The 25,147-nt window shown below is 43.9% G+C and overlaps 2 protein-coding genes across 2 annotated transcripts; both read left to right on the top strand.

The window, feature by feature from the left end:
* The first annotated feature begins 588 nt into the window (after positions 1 to 588).
* On the top strand, positions 589 to 3,771 carry LOC120703526. Its single transcript, XM_039987638.1, has 2 exons — positions 589 to 912; positions 3,354 to 3,771. The coding sequence occupies exons 1-2, from the start codon at positions 712 to 714 to the stop codon at positions 3,570 to 3,572; spliced, it is 420 nt and encodes a 139-aa protein (XP_039843572.1). The 5' UTR covers positions 589 to 711; the 3' UTR covers positions 3,573 to 3,771.
* A 5,429-nt stretch (positions 3,772 to 9,200) lies between these two features.
* On the top strand, positions 9,201 to 10,416 carry LOC120705144. The gene is made up of 3 exons (XM_039989645.1): positions 9,201 to 9,305; positions 9,419 to 9,668; positions 9,774 to 10,416. The coding sequence occupies exons 2-3, from the start codon at positions 9,432 to 9,434 to the stop codon at positions 10,128 to 10,130; spliced, it is 594 nt and encodes a 197-aa protein (XP_039845579.1). The 5' UTR covers positions 9,201 to 9,305; positions 9,419 to 9,431; the 3' UTR covers positions 10,131 to 10,416.
* The last annotated feature ends 14,731 nt before the right edge of the window (positions 10,417 to 25,147 follow it).

The following is a 25,147-nucleotide window of genomic DNA, read 5'->3' as shown; positions in this document are numbered from 1 at the left end:
ATGCATGTAATAATTTAAAATGTCAATATCGTGTAATTGAGTGCTCAAAATGGTATGTGATCTTTTCTTAGTTTATTTAATCAAGCACGATTTTAGTTTGAATCTGACCTCCTTGAACACATGAATTGATTTGAGTGCTTGTTAAGTATCATCAATGTGATAAATTATAATGTTGCGAATTGAGTGCCTCCAACCTAAGGTATATTGTAAGTTAAAATGTCATGTAATCGAATCTCTCACATCTACTTAGTAAGTTGGAAATGTCATGCAACTGTTTGTTAATTTATTTTGTTAAACATAATCCGGTTAAATTGGACTCGTAGAGCATTCCAATGTGATATGAGTAAATGGCGCCTTCACTCATATCTGAAGAATATTCGTATCCGATATTAACCGTGTCCGGTTCATTTCATATTTCATAAATTCATTCCGTATTTCATACATGTCTATTTATTCATAATCAAGTAATTCGTATTCGTATATACATCTGAGTCTGTTCATATTTAAATCTGATCTCTTCTTCTGGTTGCTAGCAGCAGTACTTTTTCCTCACAGTAAATCAACATCTGCCATCAGCCAGCTGGGCATACTTTTCTCTAGAATCAGCACGAGCCGGCCACGGCAGAACAGAGCGCGAAGGGGAGGAAACCTCCAGGCTGAGAGCCGTAGAGGAGCATCCCGTGGAAAGGCGGCGGCGGCGGCCGGTGGGAGATGTCGATCCTGTGGGAGAAGAGCGCTGGGTGGCGGTGGCTGGTGTGGCGGATGCGTGACTCGAAGCCCTTCTTCTTCACCTTCGCGGCGCTATGCGGCGTCGTCCCCGGCGTGATCGGCTATGGCGTGATGCAACTCACCAGCTCCCGCAACGAGCAGCTCGAGTCCCAACTCCGCTCCACCGCCCGACCCGAGACAACAGTGCGTCCTCGCGCTTCCTTCGCACAGATCCCGCCCTGACCGATCGATGCTATTATTGACTATTACTGCTGGGAATTATGTTCTGCGATTTGAGATAACTAATTGGGCATCTAAGTGGATTGGTCGATCCAGTTTACGCGTTCGATCAATTTTTCACTTCAAATTCAAGAACTCGAAAGCCGCGGCAGCATGTGTGAGCGATTGATGAAACTGAACTAGGGTTTCGGCCTTGTGTTTCTAAAAACATTTGGAAGAAGTCTATATCACCCCCTCAACTTTTGGGGATGGACTACATAACCCCCTAACCTAAGAAACGGTCTATATCACCTCCTGAATTTTTCAAAACCGGTCAAATTATCCCCTAAAGTAGTTTTAAAAAATCATAGTAAATCACAGAAAAATCATAAAATAAAAAATCAAATTGTGTTGGACTCCAAATTAGTAGAGCTACACAGTGAACATATAATATGGTATGCTTCAGTATATTTTTTTATAGCTACGAAGAAAAACATAGATCTAAAGCTACAGCAAAAAAAATACTAAAGCATACCATATTATATGTTTATTGTGTAGATCTACTCATTTTGAGTCTAACACAATTGTATTTTCTATTTTATGATTTTTCTGTGATTTACTATGATTTTTCAAAACTACTTTAGGGGGTAATTTGACTTGGTTTTGGAAAGTTTAGGAGGTGATATAGACCGTTTTATAGGTTGGGGGTTATGTAGTCCACCCCCATAGTTGAGGGGGTGATATAGACTTTTTCCAAAAACATTTTGAGGGGTAAATAGAGTAGCTAGCTTCTTTTTACTTTTTCTTTTCTCGCACAAATCAGGATTTGATGCTCACGTCGCAGAAGGTACTAGGAACCCATGAGATTAGGATATCTGGACCAGATTGATTACATGATCTGACTGGCTGGTTCTGGTTTCCAGACCAAAGATCCTTCGCTGTGAGAAGTAAATTGACAACTCTTAGTTGTATTGATTGGAATGGTTGTATCCATCCCATTTACAGCTCATGGCAATAATAGCTGTACCCTCCAGCCAAAGCATTGGTTGTGATTAGAGGGAAACCAGCTGGCTTTGGTACACCATGTTTTTGCTCTTGTTTTCATAATTGCTGATGCTTACCCATGTTCAGTCAATATCTGTCAAAAGCACCATAAGCTTGCCTTATTTCTCCATACCCTCTGTAAATGCAATTCTTTGTTGCAGTATAACACACCTATTATTGGCATCAAAGTGCAACAGTTATGCAATTATAGTTAACTATGAATAGAAAGGGACTGAGAGGCTTTGTTGTTGTTGTATAAATAGAAAGGGAATGGACTAGACAATGATGTTAGGAATAACAATCAAATGTTAATCGAAAGCTTTTATTGTTAGAAATCTAGTCGATATTCTTATCACTTCTAGGATGATAAATGGTTATCTTAATAGGTATGGGTGTTAGTAATTTTGGTAAAGGCAGTGTTATGCACTTATGCTCATATTAAAGTCATGCTGTTGCTCTGTAGTTAAAATACTTATTCCCAATAACCAGGTCTTCTATGAACAAAGTGCTCATTATCTAAAAAAAATGAACAAAGTGCTAATAATACTGAAAAACCAATATATCAAGTGGCAAAACCACAAAGTCCAATTTATAATTATTGTGTTGTTTCGGTAGTTAATTTTCTTCATTCATATGTTAGTTGAAACTTGCTTTTAGAGCTATGGAAGCAGTTGCTTTTAGAGCTATGGAAGCAGTCATTAGTCATTACCCTACTAGTGGCTGCTGGAGGAAGACACTGGTATTCTGCTGAGGGTAAACTAATACACCTACCAACTATATTTTTGTTGAATGATTGTTTCTTCCACTGCTGGTCAGTCCATCTGACAATTCATTCTATTCTTATTTTTTTATGTTGTTTCTGTTTTACTAATTCACCATCTAGTAATAGTTACTATGCTTGTTGTTTGCTAGTAATAGTGAATTGGTGGCTTAAAGTTGCCTGTCCATGAATCGATCACTGTATAACATTTGAAAACTAGTTATTGAACACCTCCAGCTTGTACTCATCACTCAATGTCAAATGTTACAAAGTAAGTTGTCTGTACAATGACCTGACTGTGACAAACTATTTCTTTCCTTTGCTCATATGCTCTCTGCAGTACGAGCATACAGTGCATGCTTACCTGGTGATGCCTGTATAAGACACTAGCAGAGATGTACTTGACAGTTGCCTTCTGGCTTCTCAGGAGGTGTTTATGGCATTGCACTACTACTGGTTTACTTCTTGCCAAAATAGTTCGAATTTACTATGCTTGATTGCTTGCTCCTTACCTCCCTTTTTGTGTTCCTGGTGTTATTGTGCATGCAGTTTTTTCCTAATGTTTTATTGTGCTTTTATTTGTGATCCCATTTTTCACTGATAATGAACTCTTGGCAAGCAGATGATGGGGCAAGTCAACAGGGAGAGACTGGCCGAGTTTCTTGGCGAGCTGCAAAGGAAAGAGGACACTAACGACAGATACGTCGCCGCTCTGAAAGGGGAGACGCTGACTAGGAAACGCTACGAACGCATCCAGCCCGTTCCTGCCCCTGCCCAGGCGCAAGCGAGCCAGGAGACCGCCAAGGCTGCTAGTGCCGAGGAGAAACCCAAAGCCAAGTGATTCGCAATTAGTGTCACTAGAAATCATCGAACATAAACGGAACTTCAGCTCCATGAGTAGCCAGAGCTTGCAAACGTCGCAGTTGTGGAGTCCTCGAGTAACATCGCAACTGCTGTTAGCTCTCGTGGACGGTTTTGATCTCTGTACCCATACTGTGATCGAATATTTTGGCTGAATGAACACGGTACATTTCTGCGGCCGTGCGTGGATTTGCGGCTGGTGATGTTGGATTGTGGATTGCTTTTGACCCAAGAGAGTAGAATATCTGGGATGCACATGCCCGTGCTGTGTTCCCTAATGACTTCAAAGCAAGCATCTTTGGGGCTTTGGCAGTTGAATCTTCTTCCTGTGGTGGCTGGTGAGGCTGAGGAGGCACTTGCTTGGTCCACGTACAGACGTAGCACTGGTACGGTCATCCGGTGAGGCAATCTGGTACGCTTGACGCCCAGGCCGAACGCGCGCTTGCAATGGCCTGATGGGGGCACGGACGGGAGGGGGAAAGGGGAGGGGCATCAGATTCGTGGCCGTGGCCCGTTGGGTCGCGATCTGGTCTCGAAACGTGGCATGGACAGGAGCATCAGGTTCGTGTGATCTCTGATCTGGTCTTGGTTAGCCTGGCTGCCTCTGAAGATTGAGGCGCATCGTTGGACGAGTCTGGCTTTAACGTCGAGGCGCGCTGCGCGTGTTGCCTCCCTCAGGCCGAGGTGAACCTCGTGGGAGGCTAGCGGAGGCGTGGGTTACAGGATCAAAACCGATTGAAGTTTTCGTGATCCGCTTTTATTGTTGGTTTGCTTGCTTGGCATTTTAATCTGTAGGCCGAGGCTCAATATAATGAATGATGAATTGCTTTGTGAGAGGGCCCGGCAGCGTGTGGATGTGGGCGCCTGAGAGTGACAAATATGGGGTCACCTGTCTTGGCAAAGGTGGAGACAATGGTCCTCTGGAGAAGATAAAGGCAAGGATTCTGCATCAAAGAGGGCCCCTTTGCTCATTGTATGGTACTAGCAACCACTGTGACAGATTCGATGGTGTCAGTGACGCCACCACACCAACCAATCTAGTACAACCGCAGGCTACTCATAAAAGATAACCCTACGCTATGCTTGGTTTGATAATCCCGGGCTGTGTTCTACTAGTTTTGAGGTTACTGAAACCCTATTTTACATTTCGATGCCTTTCTCGAACCAATTTAATTTGATCAACACTGCAAATAATCCTAGGCCGACATGGGAGGCACCACCGCAAGCCATGGTGACAACTGACAAGCAAGGAGCAGACGAGGCATGAAGCAAGCTGGGAGAGCATGTCAATGTTTGGCTCGTGAGCTCGACCGAGCTAAGCTGAGCAGGCTTTTCTGCTCGTTAAGATAATAACCAAGCTCAGCCAGCTCGCTATCTTAATGAGCTGGACTGAGCCGAGCCGAGCCCTAATTTGCACTGTACCAATCGTACTTTGTATAGAATAAACTACGAATCATCGCTATTGGTTTCTTTTTTGCAATGTGGCATTAGAGCTTGCACTTTTTTAATAACTTGAGGTTCATTTATTTGGATTAGAACAAAGGCTATATATTATTGAAAACAGTTGTGAAGTCCACCAAAGTTTTGGTGATGAATAGTGTTTTCCCTTCTTGTAAAGAGTGATAAAGATATAAAATTTGAGGTGACTAGAAGGCCTTCTCACAATGTAAAAGAGCAAAAAAAAAAAAGTAACCAGGGCTTAGTTTGTTGGAAAAGTCCATTTTATCCACTTAACCCTCTCACCATCCAGTTTGTATGTTTAACACCCTGAGCAAAATTTAGGCAGGCTAATGAAGGGTGATCATAGAGAGATTTTTAAGTGTGCTTGCGTGTTTGTGAGTGTATTCACAATAAAACTTAAAAAGTTTGTTTAGTGCAAACAAATCAAATTTGTTGCCATCAAACAAAATATAGTTTACTTGGAACAAAATGAGTATGTTTTCTTGAATAAAAATTTGAACACTGTAGGAAAAAAAATTAATATTAGTTTCAAAGGAACAAATACTTTATAAACAATCATAATTCATCTACCGATAAATAAACTATAGAAAAAAGAATAATTTCTTTATGTTGAATCTAAAATAAAGTTAGCATGAATAAAAAAATATTTGTTTACTAGAGACAAACATGGTATCTTACCTCTGAACACATGTTGAACCGTAGGCGAACAAAAAAGTAAAAAAAAAATTAAGAACAAATGTATATTTATTTAACATTTATTTTGTACAGAACTTTTTTGAAAAGTTCATTTTATTTTTCCATGGGCGGAAGAGTATGAAACAAATTTAGTTTAATGCAAAGAAATCAACTTTGTTGTCATGCAACAAACTTTGTTTAAGTCAAATAAATGTATATTCATTAAATTTGAACAATAAAAGAACTAAATGAAAATTATTTGTTCTCGTGTAACAAAATGTTAGCAATATAGAAAATATAATAAAATGTTTAATGCAAAAAACCAATTTTAAGTATAAATAATAAAAAATGGAAACGAGAGAAGAAAGAGAAAAAGAATAAAATATGCTAACTATGAAGAAAAAGGAAGAATACTTGAAGATTAGAAACGGAAGAGATAAAAAGGAAGCACAGAAAAGATAAAAAAGTTGGAGCACGAAAAATATGAAAGGAGTGAGAGGTAGGAAGAAATAACAAATAGAAGAGGAGGAAGAAATAGAAATTAGAATGAAGGAATAAAAGCTAATATGAATAATGGCTGCCCACCGAAGTGCTCAGCTTAGGTGGTGTTTAGTTGGTGAAAAAGTTTGAGTTTGGAGTCTATAGCACATTTCCGTTGCTATTTGGTAATTAGTGTCCAATCATGAATTAATTAGACTTAACAATTTATCTTGTCCTAATCAGTTAAACTATGTAATTAATTATTTTTTCAATTGTATTTAATGCTTCATGTATGTATCCAAAAATTTGATGTGACAAATACTATGCAAACTTGTTTTGGGAACTAAACGCTGCCTTATTGCAGACAGACAGCAGTTGTAGTAGAAAGGACGAAGATAACGCGCGACGGGTCGCGCTGGGTGGGAGCGCGCGACTTGTCGCTGTCGGGAGAGTAGCGGTGGTGTGTTGTCCGAAGGAAGTGGGGTCCATGTATTTTTTATAGAAAAAAAATGATTTATCTCCATCATACGATCTCGGTTTTTGAAACTGTTTGCACCATTGCGTTATGTGCGACGAGGGGAACAAAACTAGATCCCACTTGCATATATTTTGATGATATTTTTCACTCATGCCAAGTTGCTATATGCTATCACATAAGTTATCAAGGTGTCTACACATAATTTGCCACACTTGTAGAGTAAGAGTTGCAACAAAAAAATAGCATTTTTTGTGTAAGTTGTCAAGAAAAAAAGAAATTTACCATGAAATCATACTTTCTTATGCACAGGAATTGTCACAAAGACCAGAAAAAATGTTATGCACACGAGTTGGCAAAAAAAAAATCTTATACTAAGTTGTCACACTTGTAATATAGAAGTTGTCAGAAAACAGGAGGTGTCTTACACATAAATTGCTACACATATAACACATAAGTTGACACAGTCACAGAAGGGTATCGTAAATATAAGTTGCTACACATACAACACATAATTTGCCACACAATACAGAAGGATGCCCTACACATAAGTTGATACATGAGTTGTTGGTAGACAATCTGCTTTTATGACAAACTCATATAAATAAAATACTATTTTTTATGGCAACTTGTATATTAGAAGTATGACAACCTATGTATACAACACTGTGTAACTTATATTATAGCATATAGCAATTTGACACTATTGCAAAACGTGGTCGAAACATATGTAAGTGGGATCTATTTTTGTTCGGCTCGTCGAGTAGAACACTGTGGTGCAATCGGTTCTCAAAACGGAGCTTATATGAGTGAGATAAAATATTTTGTAGAGAGAAAAAGAGATGGGGCCCGTGAGCTGGTTGCTGGGCCGCGGGGGCACGCGATCGATGGCTGGCGTGACTTGTCGTCTAATAAATTTTATTTTTTTAATCTCAAATAATATAAAAATAGGTAGGCCACGGCAGTCCAATTTCATTCGACGAGGGACCGCAGCAGGCCGCGCTGGGTCGCGCGCTCCCGCGTGAGAGCGACAGGTCGTTATATAGCTTTTTCCTAGTAGAAAGTCTGTCAGTCACATGCGAGAAGTCGAGAACCGCAGGCCGCAGCAATTGCAGGCCCGAACCATAGCAGCAGCAGCAAATAAAAATCAGCCCATTTAAGCCCACCACGCGCTTGTGCGACAGCGGTATTCCCACCCACGCGCGCGGCTGCGATTATCGGCGGGGGAAATGTTCCTTCAGCATTATTCATTTCTTCGACAACACATCACACGACTCGTCAACACGACGGCCCAGCCCAAAAGCTAATAGCCGATCCGGCCCAATCACGCTTACCCACTAAGAGTCTTGCTCTGCTTCCTTAAGCACAGCAGGAGGGCCATGACATGAATGTACTTCTTCTCTCTCTCAAAAAAGAAAAAGAAAAAAAAAAGAATGTAGTTCTGCTCACATGCGAATATCTTTCTTTCATACGGAGTTCCTGACCTAGCCTGATCGAGACCGATCGAGATGGCGGCGAGCGCGCGGCCGGGGACTAGCTAGCTTAGGATGGCACGGAGAAGTCCAGGCATCGCAGCAGCTCAATTTGGTACGCAATAATTGGTATGAATCGTGGCAGCGAGTAAAGCAGCAGTGTGTCATGCCCAAATAGGTTACCATGGGTGGTTTCGCCGAAGCTTCCTGTGCTGCATTGAAATTGAATCATGCATTATATGTATTGATGCTTTATTTTCACTGGAATATACCTACATTTTCACTTGTGCCTCAAGTCTCAAATCTAAAGCTTTTACATCCAAAAGCTGAGACGCGTATGGGCGCACAGCAGCTCAGGATGGTGAGAGCAAGTTAGCTGAGAATAGCCGAGCTGACGGCTGATGAGCCATTCCGTGTTGGCGCCCCCACCTGCCATTTCTTCACAAAGAACACCTAGCAGTGATCATTCATGGGATTCATTGGCAATAATGCAACCTAGCTACCTCCCTGCTACAACGTGATTTGCTTCGTGGCTAAGGCAGTACATGTATACATACTATTCTGTTGAGGTCAAGGCTAAGTATTCTTTTTTCCATTATCTAAAAAAACATGTACTTCCTCTGTTCCAAATTATAAGTCGTTTGACTATTTGGACATCAAATTTAACCACTCGTCTTATTCAAAAATTATAAGTCAAACGAGCAGCTTAACGAGATTGAACCCGGAGTCCCGGATACTACATGATACGGAGTAGAGTAGAAGTATACAGTATAATGTGAGGCTGAGCTGGAGAGTGGAAACAAGGAATTCATAAATACTAAGATCCATGAAACTAGCTGCTAGCCACCGGCGATTGGCGCCGGCTCGTGGGAAGCGAGATACCACGGACTGTGATGGCTCATGAGTTATAGCTTCAGTTAAGATTTTTCTTTTCTTCTCTCCACGTGTCGGTGTGCAGACCTGCCATGTTGCATGCATGTTAGGTCGCGGGGCATGAGCCCACAGGCTCCATCTCCCTCTTTTTATCCCCGTACGTCCGTCTCCCCTCAATCGCTGCTCGTCTCTCCTCTGGTCACCTCCCCCAGCGCCCGGCCGGCCGTCGCGCAGGACCAGAGCAAGCAAAGAAGCGCCAAGGCAGCTCGCTCCGGCGGTGAGTGCTCTCCTTTCCCTCGGCCCTCGATCCCCTCCCCCCTCCCCGTCCCCACCGTTCCCCTCTTTGAGAACTTACTTGGTTCACTTTTTGCACGCGACGGCGCTGGCTAGCTTGGTTGGATCCATGGACGACAAGGCCAAGGATGCCGCCGCGTTGCCAGCAGCGCCAGCCATGGACGGCAAGAACCTGCTCCCCGTGTCCACCGGGGACACACGCCGCCGCCGAGGAATGCATGCTCCGTTCCCGGCCGTGCTGCTCGTCTGCCTGTGGTCGCTCGTCAGCGCAGGTCTCTGCACCACCATGGCTGCCATCTTCAACAGCGACGACCAGACTGACTGCCCCACCCCCATCGTCAACAAGGTATGTACTCATCCAGTTCGTTCTTGGGTGTGATCGATCACTGCTCCGTCCTTCCATATTGCTAACCTACCTACCTACCAATGGTGAATGGACCACGCATGGCAGTCGTTGTGGTGGTCCGAGTGCTACGAGCTGACGGGCTCCAACGACGTGGCCGCGCGCGCGCTCCTCCACGGGCTCACGCGGGGCAGCGTCCCCCAGGCGGCCCTGGCGGTGCTGGCGCTGCTGCTCGCGGCCCGCCGCCGCGTCGCCCGCCGGGCCCTCGCCCTGGCCACGCTTGCGGTCACCGTCACCAACCACTGCATGCTCGCCTGGTTCGCCGGCCTCCTCTTCGTCGGCACCTCGGGAGACGCCCTCGGCATCCTCCTCGTCGCCGTCGTCGGAGCCTACGTCTTCCTGGCTGCGGTGTTGGCCCTGTTCTTCTTCGTCGCCCTCGTCCTGGGAGGGGACATCGTGGACTAGGACTACTGGCTAGCTATACCTTAGCTTGCTGTTGATCGGTGGAGCTCATAATTGGTACCCTCAGCTCGAGCTCCATATATCGGCCAGCTTAATTAATTAAGGCTTGCTTGCTCGATCGTCATGAGGTCATGCATGATCCACTGCGTGACGAGTAACTAGTACGTGATCGGTTGCTTAGTTACCTTATGTGCCGCGATGAATTGATGACGAGTACTGTGTAATTACCTACTTCATCGAGAATTCGACTCTAGCTAATTAATCTGTCAGTCAGATGTGTGTGGTTTAATTCATGCGTCGTCTTTGCCTGAGGATGATATTTACTGACCAAGTTACTCACTATATGTAGTTTTGGATTGATTCATCATGAAACTTCATTATACATGATCCATCAGTTTATGTTCCATCTTGTTCTCTCTTGATGAGAGATTACTGCCATCTGGCTAAGCTAGTATCAACAAAATGGACTGATGGCAGTCTAGCACTATATATACCTGCTGCAAATTGTGTTGCAAGTGCTGAATATTGGACATTCCTTTCCCCTACTGATCCAACTATCCAAGGTCGAATCGTTGAATGACAACATTTCTTGGACCTGATCGATCGATCGAGATGGACGGCTTGAATTGCTAGCCGTTCATGGCCACATGCATACCGATGATGATCACTCTGGCAGGTGATATGATGGCGCGTCAAGTCCGAGAGTGACGTTGCACAGCTTTGGTAGGATAGGGTAGCAGCGTCAGGTAGTGTGTGTTTTGCCCAAATAGCTAGTCTTCTGGTTGCTATGGCGGTTTATTTCCGTCAAGTTTCGTGCGCAGCTTTGCATTAACTATTTCTGCTTATTTTGCTCATCGCCTCAAAGTTTTCAGTTTTCACTGTCGCTAATATGCATCGGTCGATCCTTCCGGTGCAGTGCAGTGCAGTGCGTTCTTACTACAAATCGGCGGTATATATGTAAATCAAATCTCATGAATGTTGGTTAAGGTTCTGTTTGCATCCAATTGCTAATGGGGAAAGTACTAAGCTTTAGCATACACTGGCTCATTCAAACGGAACTGCTAATGGGATAAGCCAAATTTTAGCCAAGACTTAAAAAAATTAGCTTATGTATGAGTTTAATATGTGCTAAAGTTTAGCACCTAACTTTATCTACTCCAAACAGAAGCTAAGTATCCTGAATGAACCACCTCCAAATCTCGGCGAACAGTGTGTGGCAAGCTAGCTGCTTTCCAATCACAAGCAGCATGCATGCGTTTCTGACTAGCTCTATGAGACATAGGCTGTGCATTGCATGCATTTGGTAGGATAGGGTAGCGCGGGTGTTAAAGAGTACTAGTGTTGTTTTGTCGAAATAGGCTATCCAGCATGCTTCTTTCCTCGGGACTAAAAGCTTATTGTTGCTTTTCATTTAGTTCCATACCCCACTCTCAATATTTTCTTTAACTAAGAATGCTTTTCACTTTAATTTAGCATATGATGGACTATTCTAGGTAGCAGAGGCACAAGGACTCATCCTCCATACTAGCTACATATATACTATCACCAATCCAAAAATAATCTAATTCCATTTTGGCCATTGTATTAGTACACAAAACGGCATAGCTTGAACACATAACGTTCAAGTAAACTTCAATATACCTCCTTGAACTCGTTCTTGTTTTTCTTATGGGATTAGGAATGTCCGTTACGCACCAAATCGGCTCAACAATTCCTGCCGTGTGTTTTCTACCTTCTCAACATCCAAAGACACCATGAGATCCACAACAATGATCTCAAGTCCCTTGTCACTAGAAGAGAAAGGGTCTTTGGTCCAGCACTTTAGTCCCAACCACCGTTGGATCCAGAACCAATAAAAGCTTTAGTCCCGAGTTCAACGCCTAGGCGGCTAGCCGGGGGGAGACAATAACACCTCAGTGTTGTTCATTTCCTGTGTTAAGAGTACACTTCCTGTTGGGAAGGTTGATGATCCTAACTCATTTAGGGAAGTAGTATCATGTGAGAACTCTGCTAAATGGGTTGAGGCCATGGAAGGAGAACTTTAGTCCATTTAGTAGATATTTCTGATGGAGTTAAACAGGAGGCTGTAAATGGGTCTACAAAACTAAATGTGATTCCAAAGGGAACATCAAATAATTCAAAGCATGGATTGTAGCCAAGGGTTTTGCATAAATAAAAGGGTTGATTATAACGAAACTTTCTCCTCTGTGTCTAAGAAAGATTCTTTTAGAGTTGCCATGGCGCTATTGGATCATTATGACCTGTGTCAAATGTATGTCAAAATTGCTTTCCTTTATGGTGAGTTCAATGAGACCATCTTCATGACACAGCCGGAATGTTTTGTCGTGAAGGGCAAGGAACAAATGGGATGCAGACTAAAGAAGTCCATCGACGGACTTAAACAAGCGTCAAGAAAATGGAACCTTAAATTCAATCAAGTGATTAAGAAATTCGGATTTAATGATGTGGATAATTGTATCTACACTAAGATAAAGGGTGGTAAATTTATAATTCTAGTGCCTCATGTGGATGCTATCCTATTAGCTAGCAGTGATAAGCTTATGCTGCATGAGACAAAGGTTTTTTTTTCTTTCATCCAACTTTGATATGAAAGATCTTGGTGAGGCCTCTTATATTCTGGGCATTGAGATACATCGAGATAGGACCAAAGGAACACTAGGTTGTCTTAAAACACATATATTGAGAAAATGCTTTAGAGATTTAATATGGATAAGAGTAAGGCCAGACCTATTCCATTAGCGATGGGTGATAAGTTAAGTGAAGTCCAATGTCCTAAACACCAACTAGAATGAAATGAAGGACATCACTTGTGCTTTGGCTATCTGGAAGCCTGATGTAAGCACAAGTGTGTACACGTCTAGACTTGGCATTTGCTACCAGAATATTTGGAAGATATCAGAAAAATCTAGAGAAGGTCCACTTGGTAGGTATCAAGGCATTATACTATTGCCAAGGTACCAAAGACTTCATGCTCACATACAAAAGGTCAGATAATATTGAAATTGTGGGTTATACTGATACTGACTTTGCTAGTTCTGTTGATAGTAGAAAATCTACATCAAGTTATGTCTACACATTAGCTGGAGGAGCAACATCATGGAAAAGTTTTAAGCAAGGTTTAGTTGCAGTGTCGATGATGCAAGTTGAGTATGTGGCATGCTTTGAAGCAACTGTACAGGTTGTGTGGCTTAACAATTTTATTCTGGGCCTTAAGGTAATTGACAACATTACGGAATCAATAATGTTATACTACGATAGTCAGTCCGCACTATTCTTTTCAAGTAACAACAACTCAAGTGGTGTTTCTAAATTGATCATCCTTAAATATCATGCTGTGAAAGAAAGATAACCAGATTAAACCATTAAGATTGAGCACATAAGAACTAATGCTATGTTAGCAGATTTGCTCACTAAAGGCTTACCACCGAACGTGTTTGAACAACACGTTACAGATATGTATTTGGCTGATAGTCTTTAGGTTCTAGTTTATTGACCGTTACGAACTCCAAACTAAAGAATAAGCGTTCCAATGAGGTGTTTTAGTGAGACTGTGGGTGATGGGGTCCTAGTAGTGTATCAAGCTGTTGATGACGCATTGGTCCAGTACTTACTGTTATGCTGAGAGTGAACATTTGTGTGATGTGAACATTAATAGCTAGTAACAGTTCGTTCAAGTGGGAGAATATTAAAATCTTTTCATTAGCAGTGTGATCTTCATTGTTAAAAGGAAATTTAATGCAGCTACTAAAGGAAATTAAAGGCACATTTACCACCGGTAGTGTATTAGGAAAGTTGTGGCCGTGATTGGCAGGTCCACCATCAAGTTTCCATATATATGGACTGTGCATTTTGACTACAAGAAACCCTAAGTCGAGCCACCTAAACTCTAATATTAGAGCGCTGGAGGGGTGGAGTAGCACGATTTCCCATCCAGGACAGTGCCGGTGGCGCTACATCTACACCGACAAGCACGATTTCCTAAATTTGGGCTGTCAGTGGCTCTATTGTCTCTAGAAGTTGAGATATGGAAGGCTGAACCTATTATACCATTCATTTTTAAGTGTCTAGCTGGGTTTAGGATTCACCATTAGATACTTCGATTCCTGTTATTTCCTTTGCACTCTGTTAAGGAAGCTTTATTTTGGTTCAGCTTATGTACTAATTAAGATCTGTGGCGTTAGGAACCCCTAGAAATAATATAACAGATTAGAGGAGGTACCATACCGTGATGTATGTATGTATGAGCACAGATGTATAATATATGTATGTATATGTGATCAAAGAGGCACTATGATGTATATATACCTGATTTTTTATTAAGTTTTGTCACCTATTTTTTTTAAAATTGTTAATGGAGACGCATTTTGATAAAATGCCTCACCTACGAGGGGTCATTGGAGCGTTTTGGCAAAATTTGGACACAATTTGGAGACTTTTTTTTTCATCTCCAATGAACTTTCAGCCGCGTCTTCAATAAAAATTTCTGACATAGTGAGGCGTGATGGGGCGCGCGACGGTGGCTCGCGAGGGGCGTGCAGCCGAGATCCAAGCATGATGGGGCGCAACGTGGGGCACCACGACGATGGTGTCGCGACGGCGGGCGACGATGGTGTCGCGACGGCAGGCGGGGGCTGTCGCGGCCGAGGTGGAGGCGTAATCCCCCGACGATGCGACAGCGGGCGAGTGCGACGGCGGCTCGACAGGCGGGTGAGACCCATCGCGCACGAGGTGCAACCGTGATCCCCAAGAGCGCGCGCGAGTGAGGGGTGTGATCCCCGGCAGCAGGAGAGGGCAGCCGTGCACGAGGCAAGTCTGGCGTGATCCCCGGCGGTGAAATTAAGTCCGGTTTAAAAATTGAATCAAGGGCAGTTTGCGCTGGGAGAGACGACGTCCAGATCGCACGGCTGCTACGTACAAATTGAGCAGCCGTGGATGCTCAGTGGTGAGACGAAAATCACCACTCACAGGTGAAAGTACCGTGATGTCGTCTAGAGGGGGGTGAATAGGCGCGCCTACAAATTTTCACTCAAATACAGCGGATTAAATTCACTGTCTGCCAAATCCGGAACTTCCAGGTTTGCAAATCCGGAACTTCCAGATTTTGGCAGGACAGCAGGTGAACTCGGAATTTCCGTGTTTTGCAACCGAGAACTTCCGAGTTCACTCAGAGCAGAGTGAACACAATAAATCTAGTGCGAGTAAATAGATACAAGTTCAAACCCCAAATGTAGAGTATGTTCAGTGAAGCTCCTTGGGTAGGTCCCCAAAGTCCCTGTACATAAATATGCTACCAAACAAGTACATCAACCAAAATCACAAAACTCACAAGAGTGCAAAGGAAAAGTAAAACATCGGATGCACAAGAATTTGTTTCACCGAAGTTTAGATTCACCACATGTGAATCCTAGTCTCCGTTGAGGCACCCAGAAGAACACCTTCTTCTTGAGCTATCTAGCCTCGCCTTAGTAACCCGAGTTACTAAGGGTTCTTTCTCGCTGTAGAGGTGGTACAAACTTCCCAGGGCACGCCACAAACCGTTGGGTGCTCACGGACAACACCTAGCCGTCTAGGAGCCACGCTCCAAGAGTAACAAATGTAAAACACAAGATTTTGGCTAAGCTCAAGTGCTCAAGGTTTGCTGTGCTCTTTTGTGCTCTCTAGCAATCTCTCTCTCAAACCCAACTCAAGGATACTATAAGAATCACACAATCTCACATAGAGAGATTGGAGAGAGCTCAACTATGGCTACCAAGCTTCTTGCGACGACCAGCAAGCAATAGAACAATGCCTGTAACAGCAACCCACCAAGGAGGGGGCTAAAGGGTATAAATAGCCGGTCCCAAACAAACTAGCCGTTAGGTGACAGTTAGAACCCGGAACTTTCGGATTCAACAACCCAGAACTTCCGGATTTTCAAACCAACTAGCCATTAGTGCCACATGTACCAAATCTGGAACTTCCGGGTTGGCCCTGGCAGACAGGTCAAATTGTGCACATGAGGTTTTTTGTGTCTCTCTCAACTTTCTTAGGTTACTTGAGCACTGAGACTAAACCAAAGGCTATTGTGATGCATCCCTCTTGATAGTACGACATACCTATACTCAAGATCAAAGATAAATTACATTTCAACTCCTTGAGCTTCTCATTTCTATTTCATGCCATACGTTGATCAAACCCAATAAGAGGATTGCATCCAACTTTGCTTCTTTACTTTGAGCACATCATTTTTTGAGCTAGTGACTTGAACCTTTATCTTTGAATTAAATTCACTTCTAGTTTAAATCGCCATCTTCACAATATAATTCTACAAAGATTTGATACTTTGCCAATATAAACACCATACGTGATCAAGATTCCTCAAGCTGAATCCAAAGAACATTTCTTCGCCCTAGCATTGGTCCTTCGGCGCAACCCAATTGCCCTTCTCCAAGCTTAGTCCCTCGAAACGCTTTCTCAAATTCCAACTCTTTATCCTTGCATCACATAGAGCTTCATATACGCTTGTATCACATTTAAATCAACAATGAAATCCAATCTTGATTCACAAGTCATTTTCTTCACTAATGAATGACACCTTTCAATATGAGATTCTCCATTTCTCTTAGAATTCTTGGACTTGATCATTATCGGTTTCTTTGCTTACGCCAAGCCACCGCTTACGTAGCCTCTTGAAACTCGCCTTTCGATCTCATCCATTTGTTCACAAGAGCCCTCTTGAACTCACATTGACTTGTGCCATTAGAATGAAAACCATTTCTTCAATTGATTTGATCATCAGCAAGCCTTCTACATTGAGACCTCACATATGAATTAAACCAAACTCCTTTTTACTTTCCATGCTTGCTAGATCAACATATATCATATACATTTTTTATAACAAGCTTCTCCAATTTTGAGACTGTGCATAAGCATATAACTTTATCTCATTCACAATACCTTTGCTTGTCACTATTTTCTCATTTGATTATAGCATAACACACGTCTTGTTGTATGAGCCTTTTGTTGTTAACCATTAATCCATCTCTTCACATAGATAATTGATATGATGATTAATTCTTGCTTAAATACTCAACAAGATGGTTAGTCCTTTAATCATGGTGTCAATCAATCCACCAAAACCCACTAGGGGCCTAGATGCTCTTTCAATCTCCCCCTTTTTGGTGATTAATGACAACACCGATTAAAGCTTACAAAAACATATAACAAATGAAGCTTTTGAATTCTCAGATTTAGCAAGAGCTCCCCCTAACTATGTGCATTGAATGGAATTCAATCATTTTGGCCTCAAATGCCCTTTCGCACATATTTACAAGAAAATCCATGAGCTCCCCCTAAATCTCAGCATCCGTGGGGTGCAAAACAAGTGTATGAACAAATAATATGTGATGCATATAATAGATATCTCACACAACAGCAAGATAAAAGAAATAGGTCAGTTCTGTCTGCCCAAACCCGGAACTTCCGAGTTTTCAAACTCGGAACTTCTGGGTTTGCCAGATAGAATTGGCATAAACGCAACAAATCATCACACCAAGTCATTTTAACACGTTAACATGCATCAAGCCTTAATTAAAGCATAAAACATGGTTCACCACACAATAGCACACATTACACATTGTTCTCAAGTCCATAAAAATCTAAAATGATAAGGTTACAAGGCATGTGGCATCCCACACCCAATCCAGAACTTCCGGATTTGGAAACCCAAAACTTCCGGGTTTGCCAGGACAGACACACTAAACACAGATCTAAAGCTTTAATCCTTGACATCTTCTCCCCCTTTGTCATCTATCACCAATAAAGGGCTGGGGAAGTTCATTTGAAAGTTTCTACTCCTGAGCATTACCTCCATCATTATTTCCACCAAGATTTTGTCCAAACATCCATGAACCGAAATCACCAAGACCATATGATGATGAAGCAGTAGATGTAATTTGAGCAGCAGAAGGATCCACTTGAGATGGATAAGTATTTGATCCATTGAGCTGTTCCCAATAATCTTCTTGCTGATATCTTGCACACATTTGCTCCAAATTTTCAGGGTCACTTTGCTGTCCTTCAGAGCCAATGGGTGAAGGAGGACCATTTGGACAGCTAGGCTCTTGAATTTTCTTGAGCCTCAAAGTGTCTTTCTTCCTCCTTTTCCTCTCCTTGTGCACAACATCATGTGTGGACTTGCACATTCCAAAAATCATATTAAACATTTTCCTAATTGGAGACGGAGGCTTTTCCCAAGATTGTGCTCTAGAGCCACCACGCCTAGAACGAGAGAGAGAGGAGGTGCATGTGGGGCACTATGAGCATGTGATGCTACTCCTTCATCACCTTGGGCTGCAGCTTGCTGCCTTGCTTCAATGACTTGGGAAAGAGTAGGTCCGGGATGAAAGTCTAATTTGATGTCAATGGGAGTATGCACATAATCACACCCAAATCGTTTATTTGTCTTGTGGTCAATCATATATATAAGATAAGCACCATAACCACAATAATTTTGAGGTGTTTCTGAAATAGACTTGTTTTCCTCCCATATGTAATCAAACACACTAAACTCTGGCTCACTAGGAGTTAAAGCAAACAGCAAATTCCTTCCATATGCTGAAATGTTGTGAGCATCACTCTCTCTTGGAGCAAGTGTCTTTCTAAAGAACTTATTGAGATATCTATAGAATGGAATAAGTCCTTTAGGTCCTCCATAATTCCCCTCACTACCAGGCAAATACATGTTCTTCATGTCTTCTTTGGGTAGATGTGAGCCAATGTGAATTCTTTGACGCTCAAAATCAGATTTTTCAAATCCAAACATGGCAGCAAACTCAAAATAGTTTATCTTGTGCCTTTGGTCATCCAATGAACCCATCTCACATCTTCTATCGTCTCAAAGAAACAGGTGGCATAAAATTGAGCAATGATCTCACTGTTCCAATTATAATTAAAGCCAATTATCCTGTAAACATGTTTTGCTTTGCATGCAGCAATGATCTGATTAAAGATAGGGTCCTCCATATTTTCAAATTTCTTTCAATCCACATATTGTGAGCGTGCAACCTTGTATTTCTTACTGAGGATAGCACTCTCATAGAAATCTTGATGGAACTTGGTTTGGAATCTATAGTCTGTGCTTCTCCCTTTTCTCACATGCAAAGGATTTTTCTCTCTTTTTTTTCTTTGTCTTTTCAGTTATGCCCCTTTTCAAGTAGTCAACTTTGATATAATCATGAGCAACACCAGGCCTTTTAAAAACAACGCCGGTAATGAGAGCAGGCTGACCAGGCTACACACCCACTTCCTCTTCATCACCTTGTTGATCACCACAATTTCCACTGCCCACACCATGGCCACCACTACTGCTGCTGCCTCTCATAAATCCGCCACTCCTTTTCTGTCCCTGAGGAGAGATTTGATAATTTTCATCACTTTCCTCCCCATCATCACTAGAGGTGTCACTGCTATTTTCACTATTTTCCTCTTGAATTTCTGCAGCTGGCTCATCATCGATATGCAAAGTCCCTCTCGAAAGTTGTCTCAGTGATCTCCTTGTTCCAATGGGAATATTTGGATTTTTGCTGCTCCTCCAATGAACAAGCCTTTCCTCATCTGAATGATCTGAAATCATGATAGGATGATAAGGTTTTTAGGGCAGGAATGATTTGGGTGACAGAAACTAGAGAATTTGGATGATATGAGCAAGTTTCAAGTATTCTGGGCAAATCTGGAACTTCCGGATTTAGCCCAGAAACCCTAGGTTATGGTTTTCCATAAATCATCCAAGGAAACTTGAATTTGACATATGGAGCAGCATCTAGGGTCTAAATGTAGGTGTTCTACCAAAGGAATTGAAGAAATCAACCCTGGATAAAGAAATCAGGCAAGAACATCGATTTTATACCTTGGCTCATGGTGAAATAGATTAGAACTCGAATCCGGAAGAGAGATTCGGAACCTCTGGATTGGAATCACCAAGAAGCCACCTTCACCCCTTGGAAATCTTGGCCAAATCGCCAAATTGCCTCAAACTCGCCTCTCTCAAACAATGTGGTGTCGAGCTGTGTTGTGGGAGAGAGAATGGGAGATGAAGTTGTAAGTCACGGGCTCAACAGGGATATACCCGACGAAATCTGAAACTTCCGGGTTATGAAATCCGGAACTTCCGTGTTTCACTCAGCCTTGGCAAAGAATTTAGAAATGAGAGATTTGGCTGGTGCTGATTATAAGTTCCAAGTTCTTAGGTATCCATAATTATTTTGGAACTTGATCCAAGTCTAGATCCATCAGGATTTGCAGAGGAGAAATTTTACCCACATAAATCCGGAACTTCTGGGTTTGAACTCAGAACATCTGGGTTTACACTTGACCTATGGGTAAGAACTGAAATACATCCAGAGTATCCGAACAAGTATCCAAAGAATCCGACCATGCTCGGAGTATCCGGAGATATGTCTAGAGTATCCGGATCTCCTTGAATTTGAGCAGATATAACTTGAAGGATATTGATAAGACTTGATTCCAAGGATAGGACAAGTTGCATGAGATAGTTTCTTCATAGAAGAGAAGATAGGTTCTATTTTCTTAGATATCCATTAGAATTGAAACCAAAACTTAGATTTGATGTGGGATAGAATTTTCAACGATATAACCTTTGAGATAAGATATGAATCGATCCTATGGAATTGAGAAAGTCTTGTCACTTGTGGTTAGCCAACAATCAAACAAGGATAACTATAACCACAAGGTGACTTGACATGGTCATAAAGACCAAAAAGATAGATTTTTTCAAAAGGCATACTACCTAGCATACTAGTTGGATTTATGAAATTTCTATCCTATGTCACTCAAACATGCAGCAATTCAAGGTTAGTCCCATGTTAGCATATTTAGCTCATACCTTACACTTTTCACAGACCAATTTGACACTAAGTCAACTTAGATGAAGGTATCAACCAAATATCTAAAGGACACACCAAACTTGAAGTTGCTTCATACAAAACATACACACCGGTAGTCAGGATTCAAACGCAAGGTCAGAAAGCATAGATCGCACGGTTGCACCCAGGTCAAGGTCATGTAACCCTTTCCTTGTTTCCCCTCACTCTTTTGGTCTCCGGGCAGTTGTCGAACCCTCTGACGGGCCAACCTTCGAACCCTAGAGAGGTCGCCTTTTTGGCTTTTACTTGGCCCAGCTTCATTTACCTGAGGGTAACTCTGTCTTTTGACCCTGTTGCCGGTTCACACATTCCCCAACGAGCTGTGACTGCTGGAGTGGTGGGCCCGTGTTCCGACGGGACGCGGCGCGTTGGGCGCAGTACCGTCATGATGTGGCTACGGGATTTGAGGGGGCGGTTCGCTTGTTGCTCCTCTTAAATCGAGCCAGAGGGGTCCACGGCGGCGTACTCGCACCTGCATTCGAGCAAAAGACCGCAAAGTGAGAACAGGATAGGGAGCAAAAATAAGAACTCCTCACCGCCTTCGCCTCCGCGCCTTTCACCGCCGTCCGCAGCCACCGCTATCGTGCAGCCCCGAGCCCTTCCCTCTGCTTCTGCTCGCTCGCCATGTCGTCCTAGATGCGATCCACCATCACCCAGGTGGGGTTGGAGGAGCTCGTGGCTAGGGGGCTGTTCGCCACGTACGGCGGCAGAGGAGTGGATCGTTCCCCACGGCGAGCGGTCGCCGTCCCCTGGCTACATCATCTCCTTCATCGACTTGCATGAGCGGGGCTTCGCGACACCCGCTCACGACTTCATCCGAGGACTGCTGTGCCACCATGATTTGGAGCTGCAGCACCTGAATCCCAACGGGATTTAGCACATCTCCGCCTTCGTCGCCTTATGCGAAGGCTATCTTGGCGTCCCCCCCGTCTTCGACCTCTGGAGGTATTTTTTCTCTATCTCCATCTATTGGCCCAGGATCCGTGGTGTGCCCATGGATGTCCTGATGGGCTGCGTGAGCATACATTTGTGCAATGGAGGTGACCACCGCGAGCGCGAGTGCATCGAGATGGGAAAATTGAAGGGCTCGAACAAGGGGTGGCACGCGTCGTGGTTTTACCTGAAGAACGACAGTTCGGCCCCCCTGCCCAACTTCACCGGCCGACTTATGATGGAGGCACCCAACTCTTGGGTATGGGGGGCACCGGACAAGGAGAAGAAGAGGTTGAAGAGCCAACTCAAGGCACTCCGGTGGCTACGGGAGGCCAGACTCAACGGATGCGGAATCATCTCCACCTACCACAAGCGAAGGATCGAGCCTCTCATGGCGCGGACCTTCCCACTCTATTGAATAGTCATCGACGCCGACCTCTCCGGGTCCATGATGTCGTCTGAGGAGATCGACGAATTGGAGATATGGCGGCGACTAAAGGAGACGTTCGAGGCCCCGCTGCCGTATCCCGACCCCCAGCAGCCAGTGATGCTACCGAACACGGGGGCCCACATTTTTGTATGTTCCGATTCTCAACTCTCCATCTCATCCCTTCTACTCCGTTCTCATTCCTGACCTCCATCGTTGTTGCACTTTCGCAAGACAAGACCGACTTCTTTGAGTCCGTTGCACCGCTGCCAGAGGACGGCGCCCGGCGCGAGGCAAACCGCCTCGCCGCCGAGGCAAAATTGACGAAGAAGATGGAGAAGAAAAAGCGCGAGCAAGAGAAGAACAAGGAGGGAGAGAAAATCAAGAAGCGCAGACAGCAAGGTCTTATCTCTTCCAGTGATGAGGCGAAAATTCTCAATCAGCTGGAAGAGAGGTGCGATGACACCAGCAGTGGCGGCAAGGAGGCTGTTGATGGTCCTTAAGTGCTAAAATCAACCGTCAACTCCTGCAGCTTTTCATGATAAATAATCACCAAACTTAGTTATAGGGCTTATGACTAATCGGATTCCACGAGTTTTGGTGAATTATCATTTTCAGGCACCCACATCTGTAAAATGAGGAAAACACAAGTGAACACAAAAAAATGCACAGAATATCTTGCACATGTGTTTCACTTACAAGAAGGGCCCACAAACCAGATGAAATGGGCACGCCAAGCAAGATGCACCCAAGGATCAACACCAGGACCCACCTATCAGTTATCCAGAAGAAGACAGGCCCGAGGGAGTGCCATTTGGGCACGGCCGACCCCCTGGGTCGCCCGACCCCCTAGTGGGACAAATCAGGCCCATCTTTCTTCTGCAAATTCCCACGGCTCCTTTACATCTATTTACAGACGTGCATAGCACCACCTCGTGAGTCTAACCACGGATCCACCCTTGGAGAGGCTACATAAGGAGGAGGACAGCCCCCCCCCCCCTCAAGACACACCACCATCATATAGAACTTGTGCTCCATTGCAAAGGCGGGGCCCTGCCTAGGCAAGTGCTTAGAGTAGGAGGAGGGTGAGGAGTAGTTCGGGGAAGCGTCGGGCCTATCGGCGGTCTTCTCTGATCTTATACCTCTACGGATGATGGCTTCCTCTAGTATGAGTAAGTTAGTATTTATGATACCTGTATTGCATAGTACTTTTGTATGAGTGAGATTAGTTTTCTTCCTCGCGGGTTCGCCGCCCCGTATTTATATGGAGTGCTATAGTCTAATATGGGATATCAGACGTAATTAGACTGTAGTAGTAATCAGTAGCGTAGACGTGGTGTCGAGGCTAAGGGTTACCTTTGTTTGCCTTATATCCCATGGTTTGTGAGGTAGGCCGCAAGTGGTGACAGCACGGTTGGTCCTTAGTAGCCCTCCACGTTCGGATATAACGTAGAGCCATTGGCCGGAGTCTCCTGACCATTTCAGGGGTAAGCCGATGCCCGAAGCGAGTCTTACCCGAGAGATTGACCTTTAACTCATCTTTAGTGCTACCGCAGGAATCCTCCCCAGCTTTACCACTTAATCTTGGTGTGTCCTTGGACCGACTGAGTTAAGAGTTAGTGCACACACACATTCCCTGTGGAAATGATACCCTTGAATACTCACGGGTGAAATCTACGACGGTATCCTTGCGCTTGCAGATTCATTAAAATACCCAACAGAGGCAGAGGATGAGGACCCATATGCGCACGTGCTGCCCCGTCACGAGTGTCGATGGTGGAGTTTGCTCGTCGGCGGTGGCGGGAGAGGGCGGTTCCTCTCTGTTGTGGGAGGCCCGCACGCCGGACGCGAGGAGGTCGGCGTCAGGGAGGCCGAGCGACCCCCCTCCTCGGAGGTCCGAGTCAGGAGAACAGAGTTATTCCCCTCCTTAGAGGTTGAGAAGGCCGTCCGATCCCCGGAGTAGGACGGCTAGCTCCTCTCCCGCCGCGGGGCAACTGCCTCAGCCGTCGTCCCACCGAGAGTGCTCGGGCGGCTTCGCGCATTCTGCCCGATCATCTGGGCGGCATCTGGCTGCGAGGGCATCACGGAAGCGTTTCGGGGGATTGGCGGCAGGGTCGGTCCTAAAGCGGCTTCGCTTTGATTCGTCTCGGTAAGGAAGTTTTTCAATTTGATTGGTTACATCCTTTTTATGCGTCTTGTTTTTAACAATTGTCATTGTCATCTGCAGTTTAGGCAGCGCCTCCCATGACTTGGTGCTTGCTCCATGCAAGGTCCTCACCAAGCAGCTATTGACATTTCTTAGCGTAATCACTAGGAATGGTTAATTCCCAGCAATGGCACCAGAAATGCCTATTGGCGGTCCTTAGTGCAATCACTAGAAATGAGGGCGCCGAACCCATCCTAGCAGCTGCACCCAAGGGGTGCCACTCTCATGTTATAATCAATACGATTACAGATGGATCCGCAAGCACACGAATATACCGTTGTAGCATTTCACCAGGAGAGTAAGGGTATCATCATTTATTTGTATCCCAAAGGACGGCAGCGGCAAAGGTATTGTACTCAACATTAACCATGACATTGTGCCTCAAGTAATAGGCAATTCTATAACAGGGGTAAGTACAAATAAATAATATGTAAGGGTAATGTGACATAGCACACATCCACACTCCAAGAGCAAGGAATAAAGGAGAGAAACTATAAAATAAGGAACTACT

Source organism: Panicum virgatum, chromosome 4K (genome assembly GCF_016808335.1).
Source record: "Panicum virgatum strain AP13 chromosome 4K, P.virgatum_v5, whole genome shotgun sequence".
NCBI lineage: Eukaryota > Viridiplantae > Streptophyta > Magnoliopsida > Poales > Poaceae > Panicum > Panicum virgatum.
The sequence above is the reverse complement of the archived record's forward strand: the minus strand, read 5'-3'. Positions and strand labels throughout refer to the sequence as shown.

What these genes read in the sequence shown, in the direction of transcription:
- LOC120703526 (XM_039987638.1), top strand. Translation starts at nt 712, where the DNA reads ATGTCGATCCTGTGGGAGAAGAGCGCTGGGTGGCGGTGGCTGGTGTGG. An exon ending in CCGCCCGACCCGAGACAACA is followed by an intron (nt 913 to 3,353) that starts GTGCGTCCTCGC and finishes CTTGGCAAGCAG; the next exon opens with ATGATGGGGCAAGTCAACAG.
- LOC120705144 (XM_039989645.1), top strand. Translation starts at nt 9,432, where the DNA reads ATGGACGACAAGGCCAAGGATGCCGCCGCGTTGCCAGCAGCGCCAGCC. An exon ending in CCACCCCCATCGTCAACAAG is followed by an intron (nt 9,669 to 9,773) that starts GTATGTACTCAT and finishes CACGCATGGCAG; the next exon opens with TCGTTGTGGTGGTCCGAGTG.